The sequence below is a fragment of the Rattus norvegicus genome, chromosome 16, assembly GCF_036323735.1.
Source record: "Rattus norvegicus strain BN/NHsdMcwi chromosome 16, GRCr8, whole genome shotgun sequence".
Classification (NCBI taxonomy): domain Eukaryota; kingdom Metazoa; phylum Chordata; class Mammalia; order Rodentia; family Muridae; genus Rattus; species Rattus norvegicus.
In genome coordinates, this window is record NC_086034.1 from 12842075 (window position 1) to 12861443 (window position 19369).

Consider the following 19369-nt stretch of genomic DNA (forward strand, 5'->3'; position numbering starts at 1 on the left):
ACGGTTCAGTTAGCCAGTCACTAGTCTCTTGCCTCTGGGTAGCTGCCCATCTGCCTTATCTTGCTGTGCCCCAGCTTCTTCTGGCCTGGGATTGTTGCTATAGAGGGATTCTCTCCCTCCCCTCAAGACTGGGTGATTCACCAGCAATAAGCTGCTGAGTGCTGGGGCTGGGGCTCCCTCCCTAATCCCCAGCCTGTGTTTATCCCCTGGCCTTTCGTGGGGGTTGTAGACTGATGAGTAAGTGGGTAGCCATTGGACGTACTGGACAAGCAGGGCAGAGCACTCCTGGGACAGGTCCCTGCCTAGGCCCAAGAGGAGCCAGAAGTCATGTGGGTGGCCCTGGGCATGCTCTGGCTCCTTGCACTTGGGGGACCTCACCAGGCCTGGAGCTTCTGTCCTTCTCAATGCAGCTGCAGCCTGCACATCCTGAGTGACGGCAGCAAGGCCAGGTATGACACCAACAGATGCGGGGGGTGGGTCACCAAGCCTTCTTAGGTACATCGGCTAGGCAGTGTTGGGAGTGGTCAGATGTCCAGCAACTGTCCACTTCCACGTCTCGGGCTCCCACCTGACATGCTGGATTTGGGACCCTTGAAATCTGAGATGGAGAGAAAGTGTTCTGTTCTGGGTCATGTTCAGTCCATGGGGAGTTTACTCTGCCCAGGAGGGCCTGGGACATGTACCAGCCGGGCTCCGGATGTTCATCCTGAGACTTCCTCTGTGTTCATGGTAGAGAGAGGCCCTCCTTAAGGTCCAGAAGTTTCTTCCTCTTCATTTGCTTTCTTCCATTTCTATTTTTATCTTTGTATCTCGCAGCTCCTTCTGTCTCAGGCATCTCCCATGCTCAGGCCTGACCTCCACAAGACACACAGTCCCATGTAGGTGATGTTTGCCTCCTAACTCATGGTGGGATACCTGCCCCCATAGTCCATGGACCTTCCTTACTTCAAGCCCCCTTCATCATCAGCCCAGTCCTTGATTTTCCCACTTGCTGTCTCCTCCTCCTCACAGACCTTTGAAGCCAAAGCCTCTGTGGTTGGTTGGCACTGCTTTCCTCATGTAATTCATTTTCTTCCTCCTGCTAGCGAACTTTAAGTCAGCCTTTCTTCTTTGGCTTAGTCAGTGGGAAATGTATTTTCTAACTTGCACAAGCATTTCAGTCCCTCACTCAGGGCTTTTCCTACCAACTTTCCAATCTTCTGGGATCCATCATCCTTTCTTCTTTGTCTTATGTGAATCCTCCAGAGCCGTGTATGTTTGCTGATCATGGAAATGGTATTATTGGAACCCCTTTCACATGATCCTGGCAGTGCTGGGTTGATCGGAGATGATGGTGTCTGAAAATTAAACAGAACCCCCGCCCTCCAAAGAAAGGAAGCATTCCATCTTTGACATGTTTGATGATTTAACTCATATGGAAACTAAATTTCCCATTAAGTAAAACAGACTGGCACTTAATCAGCCTGGAAAACGGCTGATGACTAAGGACATTATGGTGTGATTGCTTTCTATCACCCAGGACACAAAGATGACACTGTCCTCAGAGAGCAAATGCCTTGAAGCCACATTCCACTGGCCATGGAACCAGTGCCAGAATCCATGGATCTAATTTTTAGACTCTGGAAATTCTGCCAGGCATGGGAAACAGCAAAATCGATCATCTGCATAGAGTATCCTTCGAGGGCAGTGAGGCCACGAGAGGCTGTGGGCAAGCCCAAGGTCTCTATCTGCCACAGGCATTGGCTATACACTGAGATCAAGGCTCCTTTTGTATATAGGCTGCCTTCCTCAGCTCTAACCTTGCAGAGTGCCACCCTAACACCCTTCCTAGTTCACACTCAAATCCTAAACATAGTATGTACTCCTCCGGGAATTACAGAATTACAGTTGCAGATGTGAATGTGTTGGGAGGTAGCTGACAGGAGCAAAAGCTGCATCTAAATAGATGTTTCCTCCTTTCTCTTCAGTTTTTTTTTTAGTCTCTTACAACCCTTTAAATCCTCTTTTGACCATCCCCTGCCCCCGTTTAGAAACAATTTCCCTATCAGTTTCCGTCCTTCACATGTATCCAAACCTTCTTCCTTCCTAGCCTTTTACCCTGTATTAGGGTCTCTTTTCCTTGGCTAGATTATGGACAGCAGTGGACAGGCACTGTGACTTTGCTCTGGCATCCTCTTTCTTTCCAAGCTTCCGAGTTTGGAACCGTTTGCATGAGTATCATCTATGAAGACACCGCAGTTGGTGTCTGTGTTAACAGGCAGATCTGGGAACTCAGAAGGAAGGGGTCTTTGCTCAAATATTTTCCATTTCTGTGACCAGGACAGTGGTGTGCAGCGACCCTGACTTGACTCTGCCCCCAGCTTCGATTCCTCCGGACACCTGCAAGCTGCGCCTAGAGCGAACCGCCATTCGCAGGGTGCCCGGAGAGACCTTCAGGCCTCTCAGCCGCCTGGAGCAGCTGTGGCTACCCTACAATGCTCTCAGTGAGCTTAGTACCCTCATGCTCAGGGGTCTGCGACGTCTACGAGAGCTGCGGCTGCCTGGGAACCACCTGGTCACTTTCCCCTGGGCTGCACTCAAGGACACTCCACAGCTGCAACTACTGGACCTGCAGGCCAATCGCCTCTCGACCTTGCCACCCGAGGCTGTACACTTCCTGGAAAACCTTACTTTCCTGGACCTCTCCAATAACCAGCTGATGAGGCTTCCTGAGGAGCTACTGGATACGTGGGCTCACCTGAAGACCGGACCCTATCTTTCCAGCCGTCGTACCAGGCTAGTCTTAGGTAATCAAGGTAGCATCCTTCACCCGGAGCCATTCAGGTGCATCCTGGGGTCTTGGGCAACTATCCAAGCTCTTTGAGTCTGAATGACATCATGCTCACCTTCCCTACTTGAGGGAGGATGGAATCATGCTGGCATTAATCAGAGGTTTAATAGCTCAAGAAAAACCAAGCCAATTCCTATTCCAGAATTAGAAATAAGAAAACTGAGACTCAAGAGGTCCCCAGTCACAGTGTGTGACCCTGTTAAACTCAGTTTCCCAGTACAGGATGAAATGAGTCAGTAAAATATATCAGGCAGACACCTTTCCTCTTCTATCCCTCCTTGCTCTATAAACACCCAAAAATTTACCAAAAAAACCAGGCAAGCCTTTGCTGCCCAGGGCACCTGCTTGCTCCTGGGGCTGACAGACACAGTGTAGCTGGAAAAGCCTGGAAAGGCCATTAGAAACAAAATGAAGAGGCTAAAGATCCCTTTGTCCTTTTTCCTACCCCAATCTCTCCTTCTCTCAAGGGCAGCTACTGATTATCACATTCGCTTGCAAGTTCCTTATCTTTTATAACGGATTTACATGTGCATACAAACATATGCACACACACAGAAGCTGTGTGACATTAAGGCATTTTATGTGTTTGTGCCATACCATGTGTGTCTAGTGCCCTCACAAGCCAGAAGAGGGTGTTGTGTCCCCTGTACCTGGAGTTATAGGCGGCTGTGGGCCTCCATGTGGGTCCCAGATTCTCTGGGAGAGCAGCAAGTGCTCTTAACCAGAGAGCCATCTCCAGCCCTGGGCAATACATTTTTGAAAGCATATTGTATGTATTAATTGGCACTAACCTTCTCATCCAGACAACAGGTCTCAGAGATCTTTCCAAGTAACTGCAAATGCGACAAGTCCATGAATTAAATATTTCACAGTACAGCAGCCACCCACCCAAAGGCCTTTAAATTGTTTCCACTGACTCAGTAACACCTTTGGTGCCACAAAAACTATTCTCAGCCATGTTTTTTTTTAATTAATTAGTTAAGTTTTCACATCCTGATTACACTTCCTCCCCTCCTCTTAGTCCATCCCCCCACCCCCATCTCCCCTCCTTACCCCTCATCCACTCTGCTTCCACTTCTCTTCACAAAAGAAGAGGCCTCCCATATCAACCAGCCATGGCATATTAAACTGCAGCAGGACTAGACATGTCCTCTTCTATTAAGACTTGACAAGCTGACCCAGTAGGAAGAGGACTCCCAAGGACTGGCAACAGAGACAGAGACAGCCCCTGCTCCCACTGTTAGGAGTTCCATAAGAACACCAAGCTCACGCCTGTAACATATGTGCATATGTGTAGGTCAGTGCCATACACAGGCCCTGATTGGAGGTTCTGTCTCTGTGAGCCCCTACAGGGCCAGCTTTGTTTATTCTCTTGGATTTTTTTTTCTTTCAGTGTTCTTGAGCTCTCTGTTAGCCATGGATTCTGTTTTTTTTTAAGATTTATTTATTTATTATATATAAGTACACTGTAGCTGTCTTCAGACACACCAGAAGAGGGCATCAGATCTCTTTACAGATGGTTGTGAGCCACCATGTGGTTGCTGGGAATTGAACTCATGACCTCTGGAAGAGCAGTTGGGTGCTCTTAACCGCTGAGCCATCTCTCCAGCCCCTAGCCATGGATTCTTAATATATGTGTGCAAATGTCTCTGAAGGATGGGAGGTGAGAATTGAGTTTGCCAGATAAAACAGTCCATGTGTTAAAATTTTACGATCAATTTGATTGCTTCTAAAAAGGCTGGTATAATTTTCAGTCTTCACCACTGAAATGTGTGTGAGACATTCGTACTAAGCAAGGTTGTTTTGCTTACTTATGTGTATATGGTATGTGTGTTTGTATGCTTACACGTGTGTGGGCATATGTGTGTGTGCATGTGTGTAAAAACCCAAAGTTGATGTCAATTGTCTTCCATAATCTCCATTTTGATGATTGAGGCAGGTCTCTACCGAAAGCAGAGGTCACTGATTCAGCTAGTCTAACACCAACTTGCCCTAGGAATTTCCTGTCTTTGCCTTCATAGAGCTAGGAGTACAACCTCCCACCATGCCTGCCTGACTTTTATGTGTATTGGTCCTCATACTCATCCTGATGGCTTTAGTCACCAAGCCAGTGACTATCTTTGAGTGACTTCCCATCCTTGACCTTGTGAGTACGTTAAATAAGTGAAGAAAGAAACTGTGAAGGAAACCAACGCCATTACAGAGAATGAAAAACAAGTCTCAGGTCATTTATTTGGCAAGGCAAGACGCTGGCTGGGATTGGAGGCCAGCTCCGCTGACTCTGAGTAGAAAAACTGCCTCATCTTTCCAGAGGAGAAATGGAGCTGGTTTTGAAGATCTAAGGTTAACCTCTTGCTTATTCTCACTTCCACAGGGCTTCAGGACAACCCCTGGGTGTGTGACTGTCGGCTCTATGACTTAGTTCATCTCCTAGATGGCTGGGCTTCCAACTTGATCTTCATCGAGGCTAGACTGAGGTGTGGCAGCCCACGCAGCCTGGCTGGAGTGGCCTTCAGCCAGCTGGAGCTAAGAAAGTGTCAGAGCCCAGAGCTCCGTCCAGGGGTGACCAGCATCATATCTCCTTTGGGTAGCACAGTGTTGCTACGTTGTGGAGCAACTGGGATCCCAGGACCTGAGATGAGCTGGAGGAGAGCCAATGGACGACCACTCAATGGCACAGGTATGTGCGCAACAAGACTTCTGTGTTCAGTGCTGAACTGATACAGCTGGGTCCGCTTCCCAAGGGGAGAGTGGACAGTATTAGTAGGGACTGGTATAATCCAGTCTGGGCTCTCATCTGTATGAATGTAATTGGATCAAATGTGCTCATATGCTGTGCATTGACTAGAACAATGGTTCTCAATCCATCCTGTTATAGCTCATTATCCACTTCATTATTGGAAACTCAGAGCCCATGTTGGGAGCAATACAAAGTTGACTTTTAGGGAGAAAACAACTACTAGTTTATTTAAGATTTTGGCAAGTTTTTCTTTTCAAAATAGTAAACCAGAATCATCAGAAATAATTAGTGATGGGATTGACATATGATCTTCATATGGGGTCAACCTCATGTTAAGTAAATTATGTCCATTATGTCACTGAACTTTAAAAAGCAGGCACGGTTGGGTTTATAACCCTAGCATTTGGGAGGCAGGAAGATTAGAAGTTCAAGGGCAATCTTAGCTATGTTAGGGGTTAGTAGACTGAACTATGTGGGACTTTCTCTTGGAACCACCCCAACCCTCAGGCAAAATAAAACAGAATTGTAAAAGGCAACCAGATTCATTTTGTTCATGATGAAAGAAGTGTTGAGAGGTAAATGCTTTCCCCATATTGCACAACTTACATGTGAAGAAGCTGGGACTCCAGTCCGTCTGGCTCTGGCTTCAGAGTGTATGTGAAATGTCTATTCTGGCTGAACTGTGTGGGCAGAGAGGGATCGTCTCTGTTACGGTGGCAGCAGGGACAAGAATTGCAGCCATATACATGCAGAAGATAAGTTGAGGAGAAATAATTTCTTGCACTTAACTGGCAAATTTCCCATCATGCCCAGTTTTCTCCTGGCTCCCCCTACATGACTGACAACTGTTACCCTAGAATAGGGGGATTGGACTAGTTTGCAAAGCAGGGCAAAAGGCTCTACTGCGTAAGTGCACTAAGGCAAAGGTGCTGATTGGATATGCCCACTGGGGTATGCAGGGGTGGGTACAACTCTTCCAGATTATCCTCTGCCTCCTGCTCACCCCCGAACCTACCTACCCACAATGCACTTGCCTGCTTCCCTGAAGGGACACCTTTGCAACTCTCTAGGACCTGAAGGATAAACTCTTGACACCTCAGACTGAGAAGGCATTTTATTCTTAGGCAGTTTATTCTTGAGTGAGGTGGACTTGAAATTTGAGTGCGTGCCAAAATTTTCTTGGGGTGACTGGTATTCACTACAGTGTAGACCACACACTGCGACCTTGGTCTCGGAAGAGAGACTGTGAAGACAACACATTCATTCCTCCCTATGCCTTTTCTCTCCCTAGTTCACCAGGAAGTCTCCAGTGATGGCTCAAGTTGGACTTTGCTGGATCTGCCTGTTGTGTCTCTCTTTGACTCTGGGGACTACATCTGCCAAGCCAAGAACTTTCTGGGAGCTTCTGAAACTCTTATCTCCTTGATTGTCACTGAGCCACAGACTTCTACAGAATATACTGGGATTCCAGGGGCCCTATGGGCAAGGACAGGGGAAGGGGCAGAAGCTGCTGCTTACAACAACAAGCTAGTGGCCAGGCATGTTCCTCATGTTCCTGAGCCTGTAGCCCTGGCTACCAAGCCCTCAGTGCCCAGCATAAAGGAGGAGCTGCCTCTCCAGAACTTTCAGATGGATGTCCCAGGGGAGTTCTCCAGAGAGCCATCAGAACACCAGGAGACACAGATGGTCAGGTCTCTCAAGGTGGTAGGAGATACTTACCACAGTGTGTCTTTGGTGTGGAAGGCCCCTCAAGCTGGGAACACAACTGCCTTTAGTGTCCTTTATGCAGTCTTTGGGCAGCGAGACATGCGAAGGATGACTGTGGAGGCCGGGAAGACGAGTGTTACTATTGAGGGGCTTGCCCCAAAGACCAAGTACGTGGCATGTGTCTGTGTGCGGGGCCTGGTGCCTACGAAGGAACAGTGTGTCATCTTCTCTACTGATGAGGTGGTAGATGCAGAGGGCACCCAGCGACTCATCAACATGGTGGTCATCAGTGTGGCGGCCATCATCGCGCTGCCTCCCACTCTGCTGGTTTGCTGCGGGGCTCTCCGAAGACGCTGCCACAAGTGCCGCGCTGGGGGCTCTGCAGAGGCATCCGGGGCCTATGTTAATTTGGAAAGACTAGGCCACAGTGAAGATGGCTCAGAGGAGCTGTCCAGGAGCAGCCTCAGTGAAGCAGATAGGCTTCTCTCAGCACGTTCCAGCCTGGACTCCCAGGTCTTGGGTGTCAGGGGCGGCAGACGCATCAATGAGTACTTCTGCTGAGTCTGAGTCGCCACTAACACCTCCCTCTTCAGTCTCATACACTTACTTTTACACCTGACTGAGTGCTCGGCCACCCTGACTGTTTTGTGTACTTGGTTACTTGTACATTTACATCAACAACAGTTAACACCGTGTTTTAAGCACTCGTTGTGTGCCAGCCAACATCCAAAGGACTTCATAGGTATTCACTCACTTAACTTTTATAATAGCAGGCATCATTTTTCTCTCTATTTTCCTGGAGAAGAAACAGGTGTTAAGTATTTGGCCTGTATCAGTCAGCTTCTGCTGTCTAACAAATAAAAGCAAAAACTCTCTGGTATGCAGCATTTAGATATGTATTTCCACACTATGTGTCTATAGGTTGACTGACATGACTCTGCTATGTGTGTTCTATTGGGGCTCAGAGGTGGAGAGCAACAGAGGCTACATGAGGCAGACTTCTCTTAGATGACATAAGAGGGAAGGGCAAAATCATGCGATGCCTCTGAATGTCTTCGTGTGAGACTAGCACGTTGCCGCTTCTCATACCCATATTGTATCTGCCAAAGACAGTCTCATGGCCAAAGACAACATTAACAAGGCAAGCAGAGACACTAATCCTCTGAAGATGATGATGGGAGACAAAACATTTCTAAATAAATTTACTAATGGACCGCTATAGTATTGCCATTGGGAAGTGGCAGCCTTAGCTTTGGACCAGGCAGTTGGACAGTTGGTTCTACTGAAAAGTCCTTAACATTTATCCTTTGGAGCTCTTGGAGATAATCTTGGAGAAATTCTTGAAGAATTTATTTGCAATAAATTCTAAAGACTACTGCTCTTTTGTTCTCAGTACGCCAGACTGGAAAGAGCCAAGAGACTTCTACAACAGAGGGCACCATCCCAGTCAGTCTTGTCTCACAGCCAGCCCATCCTTACAGAGGAGACTTTGCAGTGTTTTCTGAAATTTGCTTGGTTTTAGAAAGCATGTAGGAGCTTTTCTGGTCATCCAGCAGGCTATTAGAATTCTTGCTGAATTCTTGCAGAGACAGCTGAGATGTTTGTGTACCGGAGTGAGTTCCTACTGAAAACTCCGTTTATTACTTGTCTACAGAGAAAATGAGTGTCAAGTCCTTTGGTAACAATTGTGGACTTTCACACTCAGAAGTGAACCAAGGAAATTATTTAACTAGTACCACACAAGATAATTGATATTATGTGAATGTTGACTAGATACAAATCCCCTTCCTATTTCCAAAAGATCTCACAACATGCCCTTAACAGCCCATTCTCGAGGTTGGGATATTTGATTTTACAGATGAGGAAACTAAGAACTGGTATATGTATAGAAGGAAGAAATAGACTTTCTTTTGGAATCCATGTTTTGACAACTTTTTGGATCTTTACTCATTATTGGTCTTTGAAGTATATCCTCAGAATGCTCACTGTGAAAAAATGAATTTTTGGCAGCTACCAAAACCTGGGATCAGAACCACAAGAACAAATGTGTATATGAATATTAGAATCACCAAATTTGATATTTTTCTGTCACCTCCATAAAGATTATGTTTGATTATAACTTTTGGGTCATTATGATTAGCAAGAAAAGCTATTTGAGTGGACAGTAATGACCTTATCTGCATTTTTTTGGTAAACAAAACTAGATAATGGATATTACAAGCTCTGTCATTGCTAATGGATATAGACTACAGGTGAGTTAATGGGCAGGAATGTGATACAATAAGATGTTCACAAAAAAACAGATAACAAATTGGAAGCAACATCCAATTAGCTTTATTGAACTTTGTGAAAGAGAAACCAGGAACTTGAAAGCAAAAAATAAAAAAAAATAAAACTAGTATAGCCAATATTGACTGAGAGACAGAGGAGGAGAAAGGAGAGGAGAAAGAGGAAAAAATAGGGATGTGATCAAATTTTCCAGCAGTCTGGAGGGCTGCCTTCAGGATGTGGGTGATCATTGCCTCTTAATGGCCATGTATCAACTTTCCTTCATGTGTTCTGTCTGCCCTGAGTTTTTTCGTGTAGGGAAGAGTCATTCTGGAGTGTTCTCGTGGGTATTTATGTGACCAAAACAAACTTGTCTGACAAATGAATAAATAAACAGTATCTGGTTTACATACTAATCTTTTAGTGTAACATCCCCTGAAAACTAAATGTTCTTTGAATAGCCTAGAAAAAGAATTCCTGGTCTTTCTCTACTAAAGACCAGCTGCTATCTGGGTCACAGTGATCCTGTGGTACACTGCCCTGGGTGGTTAGTTTAGGAGTTGCAAATCGATGTAAATCATGGTGTCATGGCGTGTATATCATATATTTTCTGGACTGCAGCATGATTGTATTTCTCCTGCCCACACAGATGGTATGTCAAACTGATTGAGTTTCAATTGCCTTTCCAGGTTGCAGGATATAAACAGACAAAACCAAGTTATGTGCTGGAAAGGAGATGTTAGCTATTATTCTAGGCTCTGAATCAAGAGACTGAAGAGCTTGTTCAGAGTGATAAAGTCGAGTCTACTGAATCTAGTCATCAGTTGCAGGCACTACACTTTGCTTGCTTGCAATGGCATTGTAGGAAGGGCATAGCCAGTTTATGCTATGGCAGCAGCTTTCACATTTCAGTGGCCTAGCACAGCATGACTCATTCTTGCTCAAGCAGTCTGCTCACTGACTGAGAGTGGATTGATGGAGGGAGGGTTCTGTTTCAGGTCCTCAAAGACCTAGGCTATGAGGAAAGTTCACCATCTGGAATATCGAAGGTTACCTCAGTAAGGAAAAACACAACACGACTAGAGAATCACGAAGCGGTTTTTTCAAATATCATGACTCTAATATCTCAGTTAAAAATTGGGTCATATAGCTTGAATATTTCAAGGGGCTTTGAAATGTGGTCTGCATTTCTCTCACTGGCATACTATACAGCATGAGTAGTCAAGGGACCATCTCAGAGATTTTGGCAAAAGACAGAAGGGGAAAGGGTTCTATCCAGAGAAAAGGGAGGATATCTGTGTTCTACCTAGTAACGTACCCAGTTCTCTGTCTGCTCTAAGCTGTCCATATTGACTTATTTGGGGGATTAAGTGGCACTTTTCAATTCTTTTATTGTGAGTGTATTCAGATAAAACAGGACGTCTCTCCCAGCAGTAACTTATATTTATGCCATAACCACAAATTAATTCTTCTCCAACAATTATGTCTTGAGAGAATGCTACAGTTCAAATTACTGAAAGCCTCCTTCAGGAGGGGAGATAAAGATGAAATATTCTCAAATCCTTTCTCTCTTTTGATTTTGGAGTCTTATGACTTTTATAATTATATTTGGTAACAGGTCACTTAAGCTAAGTAACAACACTAACCAAGTAAGTATATTATTAGGGTTCTCTAGAGGAACCAAACTGATCAAGTGAATCTATACTTATATCCATAGTATGTATATCTATGTATATCTATCTACATAGGATATATACCTATATATATATCCATCTAAATATGGATTAATATATCTACTTATATATATGGAGGGAGAGAGAGAGAGAGAGAGAGAGAGAGAGAGAGAGAGAGAGAGAGAGATCTGTCCATATCTATCTAGATACAGACAAGCTCTAAGACAACATCTAGAAAAGTGAGTAGGTCTGAATTTATACTAAGCAGGACATGGAGTAAACAGAGAAGAAATTGTAGGAAAGGGAGATGAGTTTTAATTTTGGGCTGTCATATTTAGGTGTGAGAGGAAAGGAAGGAATGTACTTGTACTTTCAGATAGCCATTCATTGAATTGCAGGGTCCCAGGAAGTAAGTCCAAAGTTGTGGGAAAACTTGGCAAAGGGTTTTGGAACAAACTTCTCTCAGTGCTGATTCTTTGTAGACCAACTGGCAAGAACCGATGTCTCCCCCAGCCCATCGCGCTCTCTCTCTCTCTCTCTCTCTCTCTCTCTCTCTCTCTCTCTGTGTGTGTGTGTGTGTGTGTGTGAGTGAGTGAGTGCTGCTTTGGGAAGGACCTTGCTTTGTGCCAGCTCTCCTTGCAGCTGAGTCTCACCCTCCCATCAAGCGAAAGACAATCAGAGCTGTGCATCTCCCCATCTCACACAGACTTTGTGCACTCCACAGTGAATTCCTTGTTTCAATTTTTTTTTTTAACTTGAAAGTAACTGCAGAGATCTCTCCACATGTCGAGGTAGATTGCCTAGGAATGCCAGAAAATGCGTCTGGTATGAGTGGGAAGCCTGGAATGTAAGCAGCTTAGCTGGTGACCCATTTCCGCCTTGCTGGTTAGCTACTAAGCGGATTTTTTTTTCACTGAAGCCTTTTGTGGGGGTATAATGTATATCATGAATCTTACAAGAACTCATAGAATTTTGGCATTTTATTGATATGCCCTCATTTAATAAGAAAGCTGATGCTTCCAGTCATTTAGACTCTGTCCCAAGAGGGAATGAGTTATGGGGCACCTATTGTCCTGGGTAATTTACTTTAATTAATCTAAACATTTCTTATATAAACTGTGAGATGTTTGTTGATAATTATTGTTCTGCAGAAGAGACACAGAGGCTCACAAGTTAGAAGATATTCCCTGAACTGCCAGCCTCAGGCAGAAGCACTAAGAAGAATGAATGAGGAAATATCTATAGCATTCCTTTTCTCACCACTGTTGTGCCTAGCAAACATGACTTACACTGAACAAACAATGAATGTGTGAAGAGCGATAGAGAAGTATCTTGTCATTTTCAAGTCTGACGCTTGCTCTTAGTGGCGTGATACACTGTTTTAGAAAAGTCAAGGAAAAGACATACCATCAAGCTTCTTGCCCTGGACCCCAAAGCTTTGTCCTTACGTCTTTAAGCGTCTGTGTTGGGAGGATACCTCGATGCTTCTCCAATTCCAGTGATATGAATTGCAGAAGCAACACATCTCCCATGGTGCTGACAGACAGCAAGCAAGAAAAACAATCACGAGATTGCTTTGCTGCTCATCATCTGTTTTCACTTCAAGAAAAGAATTGGAAATCGGGTGTTCAGGATTCCTTTGTGAACTGTGAAGCATTAGACGCATTTTGACCAAATCCTGAGCTATGGCACTCAGGATTGTGACACCTGATTGTTTCCCTGGCTTCTTTGTAAGAAGCTGAGAGAAGGTAGAAGCAAAATAGAGCTTGACATTTGATGCATATTTCTCTTTTCTAACCTCAAGCACCACAGCTTTCTCAGTTGAGTTAAGAGACACAACATCTGGACACGGGCTTTTCCTGAGTCTGGGAGCTGGGCTCTAACAGACCTTGGGGCATTCAGGGCTTTAGTGCTGCTGTGCTGACCTACATCTTTATGGATTACCAATAATAGGATTTACTACTCAGAAGCTGAGACCATACCTACCCAAACCACACAAGGTATTGCCTACAGACAAATATGGCTTTTGTTTTTTACTGTTTCTTGCAAGTTCTGGTCTCTTGGGTTACACATGCAGCGCGACCATTGTGTCTGTCAGAGTGTACCTGTTCAGAGGAGAGCTTTGGCAGGTGTGCTGTGCTGACAGGATTCCAGAGGGTAATGTGGGGGTGGAGGAGATTTTCTTTAAAAACAATATGGAGTAACAGAGGCTTAGAGTTTGTGGGAAACCAGCTAAGTCTCCACAGAATTCATTTTAGTTGGTTCTGGAGTTTATTGAGCAGAACATTTTTTTTTTAACCAAAAGCAATCTCTTTTATTATGAGTTTATTATTTTTATCTAATCCCCATTTCTAATGACAGGATCCATTAAATACCACTTATAGGTTCCTTAATGCTTATTAAAGTTTTTCTGCTTTCTTATACAGGAGCCTTCAGTGCATGTCTATGTCTTTGGGAAAGATTCCAGACAACTTTCCCGAAGGACTCAAGCAAGTGAGAATCGAAAAGTCACCCTTATTTGAACTTCCCCAGGGGGTTTTCACCAACTTGAACACTTTGGAATACCTTTGGCTCAACTTCAACAACGTCACTGTGATCCACCTAGGTGCCCTAGAGGACCTGCCACAGCTGAGAGAGCTGAGACTAGAGGGGAACAGACTCCGTTCAGTACCGTGGACAGCGTTCCGCGCCACCCCTTTCCTGAGGGTTTTGGATCTCAAACACAACAGGATTGATGCGCTCCCTGAACTGGCTCTTCAGTTCCTAGCCAACCTGACATACCTTGACATATCCTCCAATAGGCTGACAGTTGTATCCAAGGGTGTCTTCTTGAACTGGCCAGCCTATCAGAAACGGCAGCAGCTTGGTTGCGGAGCTGAGATTCTCTCCCACATGGTATTGTCGCTGCACAATAATCCCTGGCTATGTGACTGCCGTTTAACGGGGCTTGCTCAGTTTGTCAAGTCCGTTGGTCCCCCTTTCATCCTGGTGAATTCTTACCTGATATGCCAGGGTCCTGTCTCGAAGGCAGGGCAGCTTTTACACGAGACTGAGCTCGGAGATTGTATGAAACCAATTATCTCAACTCCTAGTGCCAATGTCAGTATCCAGGTAGGAAAGAACGTGACCCTGCAATGTTTGGCACAAGCCAGTCCCTCACCAACTATTGAGTGGAAGTATCCCCTGAGTACGTGGAGAAAATTTGATGGTAAAGCCATATGATATATATATATGTATGTATATGTATGTATGTATATGTATATATATTCAGGGTAGAGGTCTGTTAGGACTCTGTCTTAATTCTGTGCCTGTCATAAAAGATGGGTGCAGGTAAGATTGGCATATATGTACATTAATTCCCTAGAACAGAAAAGAGTCCAAGGTAGTATTTCTCTAACAGCACTGTTTAAAGTGGGTACATGCAGATCTCATATATAAATAGATACATTGGACCTAATGATCTCCTAGAGTGTAGAAATGTTAAAGCACTGGAAATAAATTAAAAATAAGCAAATATACTGTTTGAGAACTTTCTGGATGAAAAGCACCAAACATTTTAGAATACTAAAATTTCTGGATAGGACTTATTCTAACAGGTGTTATTATCTCCTAGACTTGCCTCACCAGAATTACATGGGGTGCTTATTGCATTATGATTTATAAGGCCCTGCTCCAGAGACCTGAACTTGGTGAATGCAAGGCCAACAATATGTGTTGTTACATATGTGTTTCTGCTGTGTTGCCATTGAGTGATGCCCATAAGATAAGGATAGCAAGTCCTACATATCAACCGAATACTTACTTCCTATTATCATGTTAGCAAGACAATATTAGCTCAAAATTATAGGGCCCAGAGAGATTGAATGACTTCCAGGGACCAAAAACTGGGACTTGATTTTCCTGGCACCAAGAAAAGCACCTTGTTTCTTGGAGTAGGTTTTTAGCTTTTCCCAAAGCTGTGTAAGGGTTCCCAGGAGCATGTTGGAGCTGGGAGAACAGTATCTTAACTCTTCCTCTGTCTAAAAACAGCTAAAATGGAGTAATATCTGAGGGATTCAAGCAAGTCAGTTTCCATATATGATGATGAGCCTCTGGGAGATTTTAACAAATATCCAATTGACTGAAATTTTTAATTTTTCCATTTTTTATCTTACTGTATTGGCAAGGTGGTAAATGCTAACAGCAGAGAAAGACGGGATTCATCATTCTAGTTTTCTTTTAAAAATCAATAAATTAGGTGGGGAGTGAGGGCAAACACCTTTAAACCCAGCACTTGGGAGGCAGAGGCAGGCAGATCTCTGAGTGTGAGACCTGACTGGTGAGATACAGGACAGCCAGGGCTGTCTCCAAAAAACAACCAAATCAAAACAAAACAACAACCAAAAACCCATAAAACAAGAAGGGAAGAAGAAAAAAAAACAAAGAGAAGGGGGAAAAGGGAGAAAAGGAAGGAGTGATGGAGGGGGTGAGGGATGGAGGGAAGGACAGTGTCTAGTGATGCTCTGTCATCACTATTTTCAAAACTGTGTTATTTATGTATTTTATACTACTCAGTAATCCTATTGCTGTGACAAACACCGTGATCCAACAGCCTGGGAAGGAAAGGGTTTATTTAGCTTATACTTCATCATCACTCTACTGTTTATCATTAAAGTCATGGCAGGAACCTCAAAGCAGAAGCGGATGGATGGAGGAGTGCTGCTTACTGGCTTGGTCCACAGCTTGCTGAGTCTGCTTCCTTAAAGAAACCAGGACAGCCACCCTAGCGGTGGCCCCACCCCTCATCAATCACTTACTTAGATAACATGCTATAGGCTTGCCTACAGCCTGATCTTATGAAAATATATTCATAAGGCTCCTTCCTCTCCAATGACTCTAGCTGTGTCATGTTGACATAAAACTAGCCTGCCAATGAGTGTTTTACCTTCTTCATATTTGTGTACCACACATATGCCCAATACCTGCAGTGGCCAGAAAAGTGTATTGAATTCCCTGAAACTGGAGTGCTACCCTGTGGGTGCTAGGAGTCAAATCAGGGTCATCCAAAAGAGCAGCCAGTCTCCTTAACTACAGAGGTATCTTGCCAGCCCCACTATAATTACTCTTGATACTGTGTTATGTCTAAAAATAATGATAGGTAAGGCTTACTGACACTGTTCTATAAAACTTGTAGAATGCATGTTACCTAGTTTTCTTGATAAGGAAATTGAGGCTAGGAGAACTTAGGTATGTTTCCCAGTATGGCGTATTTGAAAGAAGTGGGAGCCCAGGTATTTGATTTCGAGGTTCTGAGGAACTGTACATCTATGAGGTAAGAGTTCCTTCGGAGCTCACAATACCTCTTAATCACACCATTTTGAAAAATCTCCTTAAGCTGTGGTATCAGGCTTAGTAAGGCCACAGTGGGCACAACCAAGGCTGAAGGAATGTGGTCTCCTTAGATAGAAGAATGGGCTCCACATAATTGCTGCCTCTGAACAAGCATGGATAAGTTAATCAGCTGCTCCAACCCTCAGGATCTTTATAGCAAATTAAATGTTTACTCTATCGCGTTTCAAGAAAGGTAACCGCTGACACAAGGAACACACTTAATAAATGATAACCATCCTCTAAACATAAGACCTAGCTTTATTAGAACTTTCCAGCTGTCTGTCACAGACGAGCACACCTGTTTTGTTCTTCTTTTCACACAGTGTTGGCCTTGCCAGTTGCAGAAGGTTTCATCCTGTCCCAGCTGGTCATCCCAGCAGCTCAACTGGTAGACGGCACTAATTATACTTGCATGGCCTCCAACTCCATCGGACGAAGCTCTCTTGTCATCACACTCTATGTCCAGCCTGCACAGGCCACGCCTGGATTGCATTCCCTCTCCACCTCTTCAGAGGGCAGTTCCTATGTTGACCTACGGGTGGTCAAGCAGACGGTGCATGGTATTTTGCTGGAGTGGCTCACAGTGACCAACCTTGCTGGAGAACAATGGTTCACCCTCTACATTGCATCTGATGAAGCTCTGGAGAAGAAGGTGGTCCACATAGGCCCTGGAATCAACACCTATGCTGTGGATGACCTCCTCCCTGCTACAAAGTATAAAGCATGCCTCGGCCTAAGGAATCAGCCTCCAGGCCAGGGCCAGTGTGTGGTCTTTGTGACAGGCAAAGGCAGTGGTGAGCTGGAGGGCCGCGAGCACCTCTTGCATGTCACTGTGGTCTTGTGCGCTGTGCTCCTGGCACTGCCTGTGGGTGCTTATGTCTGGGCAACCCAGGGTCCGTGCAATTGCAGTGAGTGGTGTTTTCGCTGTTTTCCTCTTCACAGGAAAACCCTAAGATGCCCACAAGCAGTGCCACAGTGTAAGGATAACTCTTTCACAGATCCTTCAGCTGTCTGTGAGGATTGTGAGAGTCACAGAGTTGTGGAGGAGGATGAGGAGAGAGAAAAGGAGGGCACCAGCTAACAGCCCACCATAACATAGCAATGAATAGACCTTCAATCCCTGAATCCAACTTTTCATGACAGCACGACTTGGTTCTGACCATTTACCAAACAAGTATTTCTTTTCTTTTTTTTTTTTTCTTTTTTTCTTTATTAACTTGAGTATTTCTTATTTACATTTCGATTGTTATTCCCTTTCCCGGTTTCCGAGCCAGTATCCCCCCTAACCCCCCCTCTGTGTTGCTAAGGTTGTTTGGTTGCTCTGTGTTGGTAAATATTCTAAAACTTCTAAGCTAAAGTTGTTTTTAATACTCTTTACTTAACCAAGCACAGCAACCAAACATGGACCATGTATCTTAGTTACTACTCTAGTTCTATTGCTGCCAAGAGACGCCATGACCACACCAACTTACAGAAGAAGACGTTTAACCCAGGGCTTGCTCACAGCCTCAGAGGGTTAATCCATTATCATCATGGTGGGAAGCAGACAGTCATGGTACTAGAACTTTAGTTTTAAGCTTTGCATCCTGATCTGCAGGCATCAGACAGAGAGAATGAGCGAGAACGTGAGAGGTGGGGGGTTGGGGGGACAGGAAAGAGACTGGGCCTGGAATGAACTTTTTTTTTTGTTCTTTTTTTCGGAGCTGGGGACCGAACCCAGGGCCTTGCGCTTCCTAGGTAAGTGCTCTACCACTGAGCTAAATCCCCAGCCCCTGGAATGAACTTTTGAAAACCTCAAGCCCCTGCACTTCATGCCCAGTGCTATATTTCCTTCACTAAGACTACGCTTTACACTATACATGGACTGACCCTGGACTCTGACCTCATAGGTAGCAATGAATATCCTAGTAAGAGCACCAGTGGAAGGGGAAGCCCTCGGTCCTGCTAAGACTGAACCCCCAGTGAACTAGATTGTTGGGGGGAGGGCGGCAATGGGGGGAGGATGGGGAGGGGAACACCCATAAAGAAGGGGAGGGGGAGGGATTAGGGGGATGTTTACCTGGAAACCGGGAAAGGGAATAACACTCGAAATGTATATAAGAAATACTCAAGTTAATAATAATAAAAAAAAAAAAGACTACGCTTTACACTTTATAACCCTTCCTAAACAGTTCACCAATTGTGGGCTCAGCATGCCAATACATGAGGGTATGGGGGGGCCATTCTTATTCAAGCAACCACACCATGTAAGTGTGTACAAGTGTGTGTTGGGGATAAAATCTGAGGCCTTATCCCACCCATGCTTGACAAGAACAATAACACTGAAATGTAGCTCAAGTTCCAGACCATGTAATTTTTAAGTAATTTTTAGGATTAAGCCATCATTTAGTTCCAGAAACTTGAAGGAAATTGTTTCCTTTCTTCTTCTGTCTTGTTGGAGCCTGTCTATCTCAGAGATAGAGAACAGTCTGGCATCGATGATAGACTCTAAATATGTATGAGTACAAGCGTTATTGGATGCACTATTGCGTAATGACAAGTGACTGTCATTCAGCCAAGGCGGTGTATGGTTTCATAATGGTATGTGAGCATCTCCAACATCCCCTCCTTTAGTTATTTCTGACTCTCTAAAAGGGAACTCCGTGTGTCCGTGTGTGTGGTGGATAGCACTGGCCCTCATGTAGAACCTCCTCTCTTACCTCAGTCCATTTGCCCGTGACTGGAGTCTTGATAACCATGAGAGAGGAGTAATTGCTTGCCAACTGATTCCTGCATCCGTAA

The 19369-nt window shown here is 44.6% G+C and overlaps 2 protein-coding genes across 2 annotated transcripts; both read left to right on the forward strand.

Annotated features, from left to right (window-relative positions):
• Positions 1–264: 264 nt before the first annotated feature.
• On the forward strand, positions 265–8192 carry Lrit1 (leucine-rich repeat, Ig-like and transmembrane domains 1). The gene is made up of 4 exons (NM_139331.2): positions 265–449; positions 2320–2786; positions 5205–5510; positions 6862–8192. Exons 1-4 carry the CDS (start codon positions 328–330, stop codon positions 7836–7838), a joined length of 1872 nt encoding a protein of 623 aa, NP_647547.2. The 5' UTR covers positions 265–327; the 3' UTR covers positions 7839–8192.
• Positions 8193–13182: 4990 nt separating this feature from the next.
• On the forward strand, positions 13183–18215 carry Lrit2 (leucine-rich repeat, Ig-like and transmembrane domains 2). The gene is made up of 3 exons (NM_001191938.2): positions 13183–13347; positions 13645–14426; positions 16912–18215. Exons 1-3 carry the CDS (start codon positions 13238–13240, stop codon positions 17667–17669), a joined length of 1650 nt encoding a protein of 549 aa, NP_001178867.1. The 5' UTR covers positions 13183–13237; the 3' UTR covers positions 17670–18215.
• The last annotated feature ends 1154 nt before the right edge of the window (positions 18216–19369 follow it).

Coding starts and splice junctions, on each gene's coding strand:
- Lrit1 (NM_139331.2), top strand. CDS start 328: ATGTGGGTGGCCCTGGGCATGCTCTGGCTCCTTGCACTTGGGGGACCT. Junction 450..2,319: donor AGTGACGGCAGCAAGGCCAG/GTATGACACCAA, acceptor TTCTGTGACCAG/GACAGTGGTGTGCAGCGACC. Junction 2,787..5,204: donor TCGTACCAGGCTAGTCTTAG/GTAATCAAGGTA, acceptor TCACTTCCACAG/GGCTTCAGGACAACCCCTGG.
- Lrit2 (NM_001191938.2), top strand. CDS start 13,238: ATGGCTTTTGTTTTTTACTGTTTCTTGCAAGTTCTGGTCTCTTGGGTT. Junction 13,348..13,644: donor TCAGAGGAGAGCTTTGGCAG/GTGTGCTGTGCT, acceptor TTTCTTATACAG/GAGCCTTCAGTGCATGTCTA. Junction 14,427..16,911: donor TACGTGGAGAAAATTTGATG/GTAAAGCCATAT, acceptor CTTTTCACACAG/TGTTGGCCTTGCCAGTTGCA.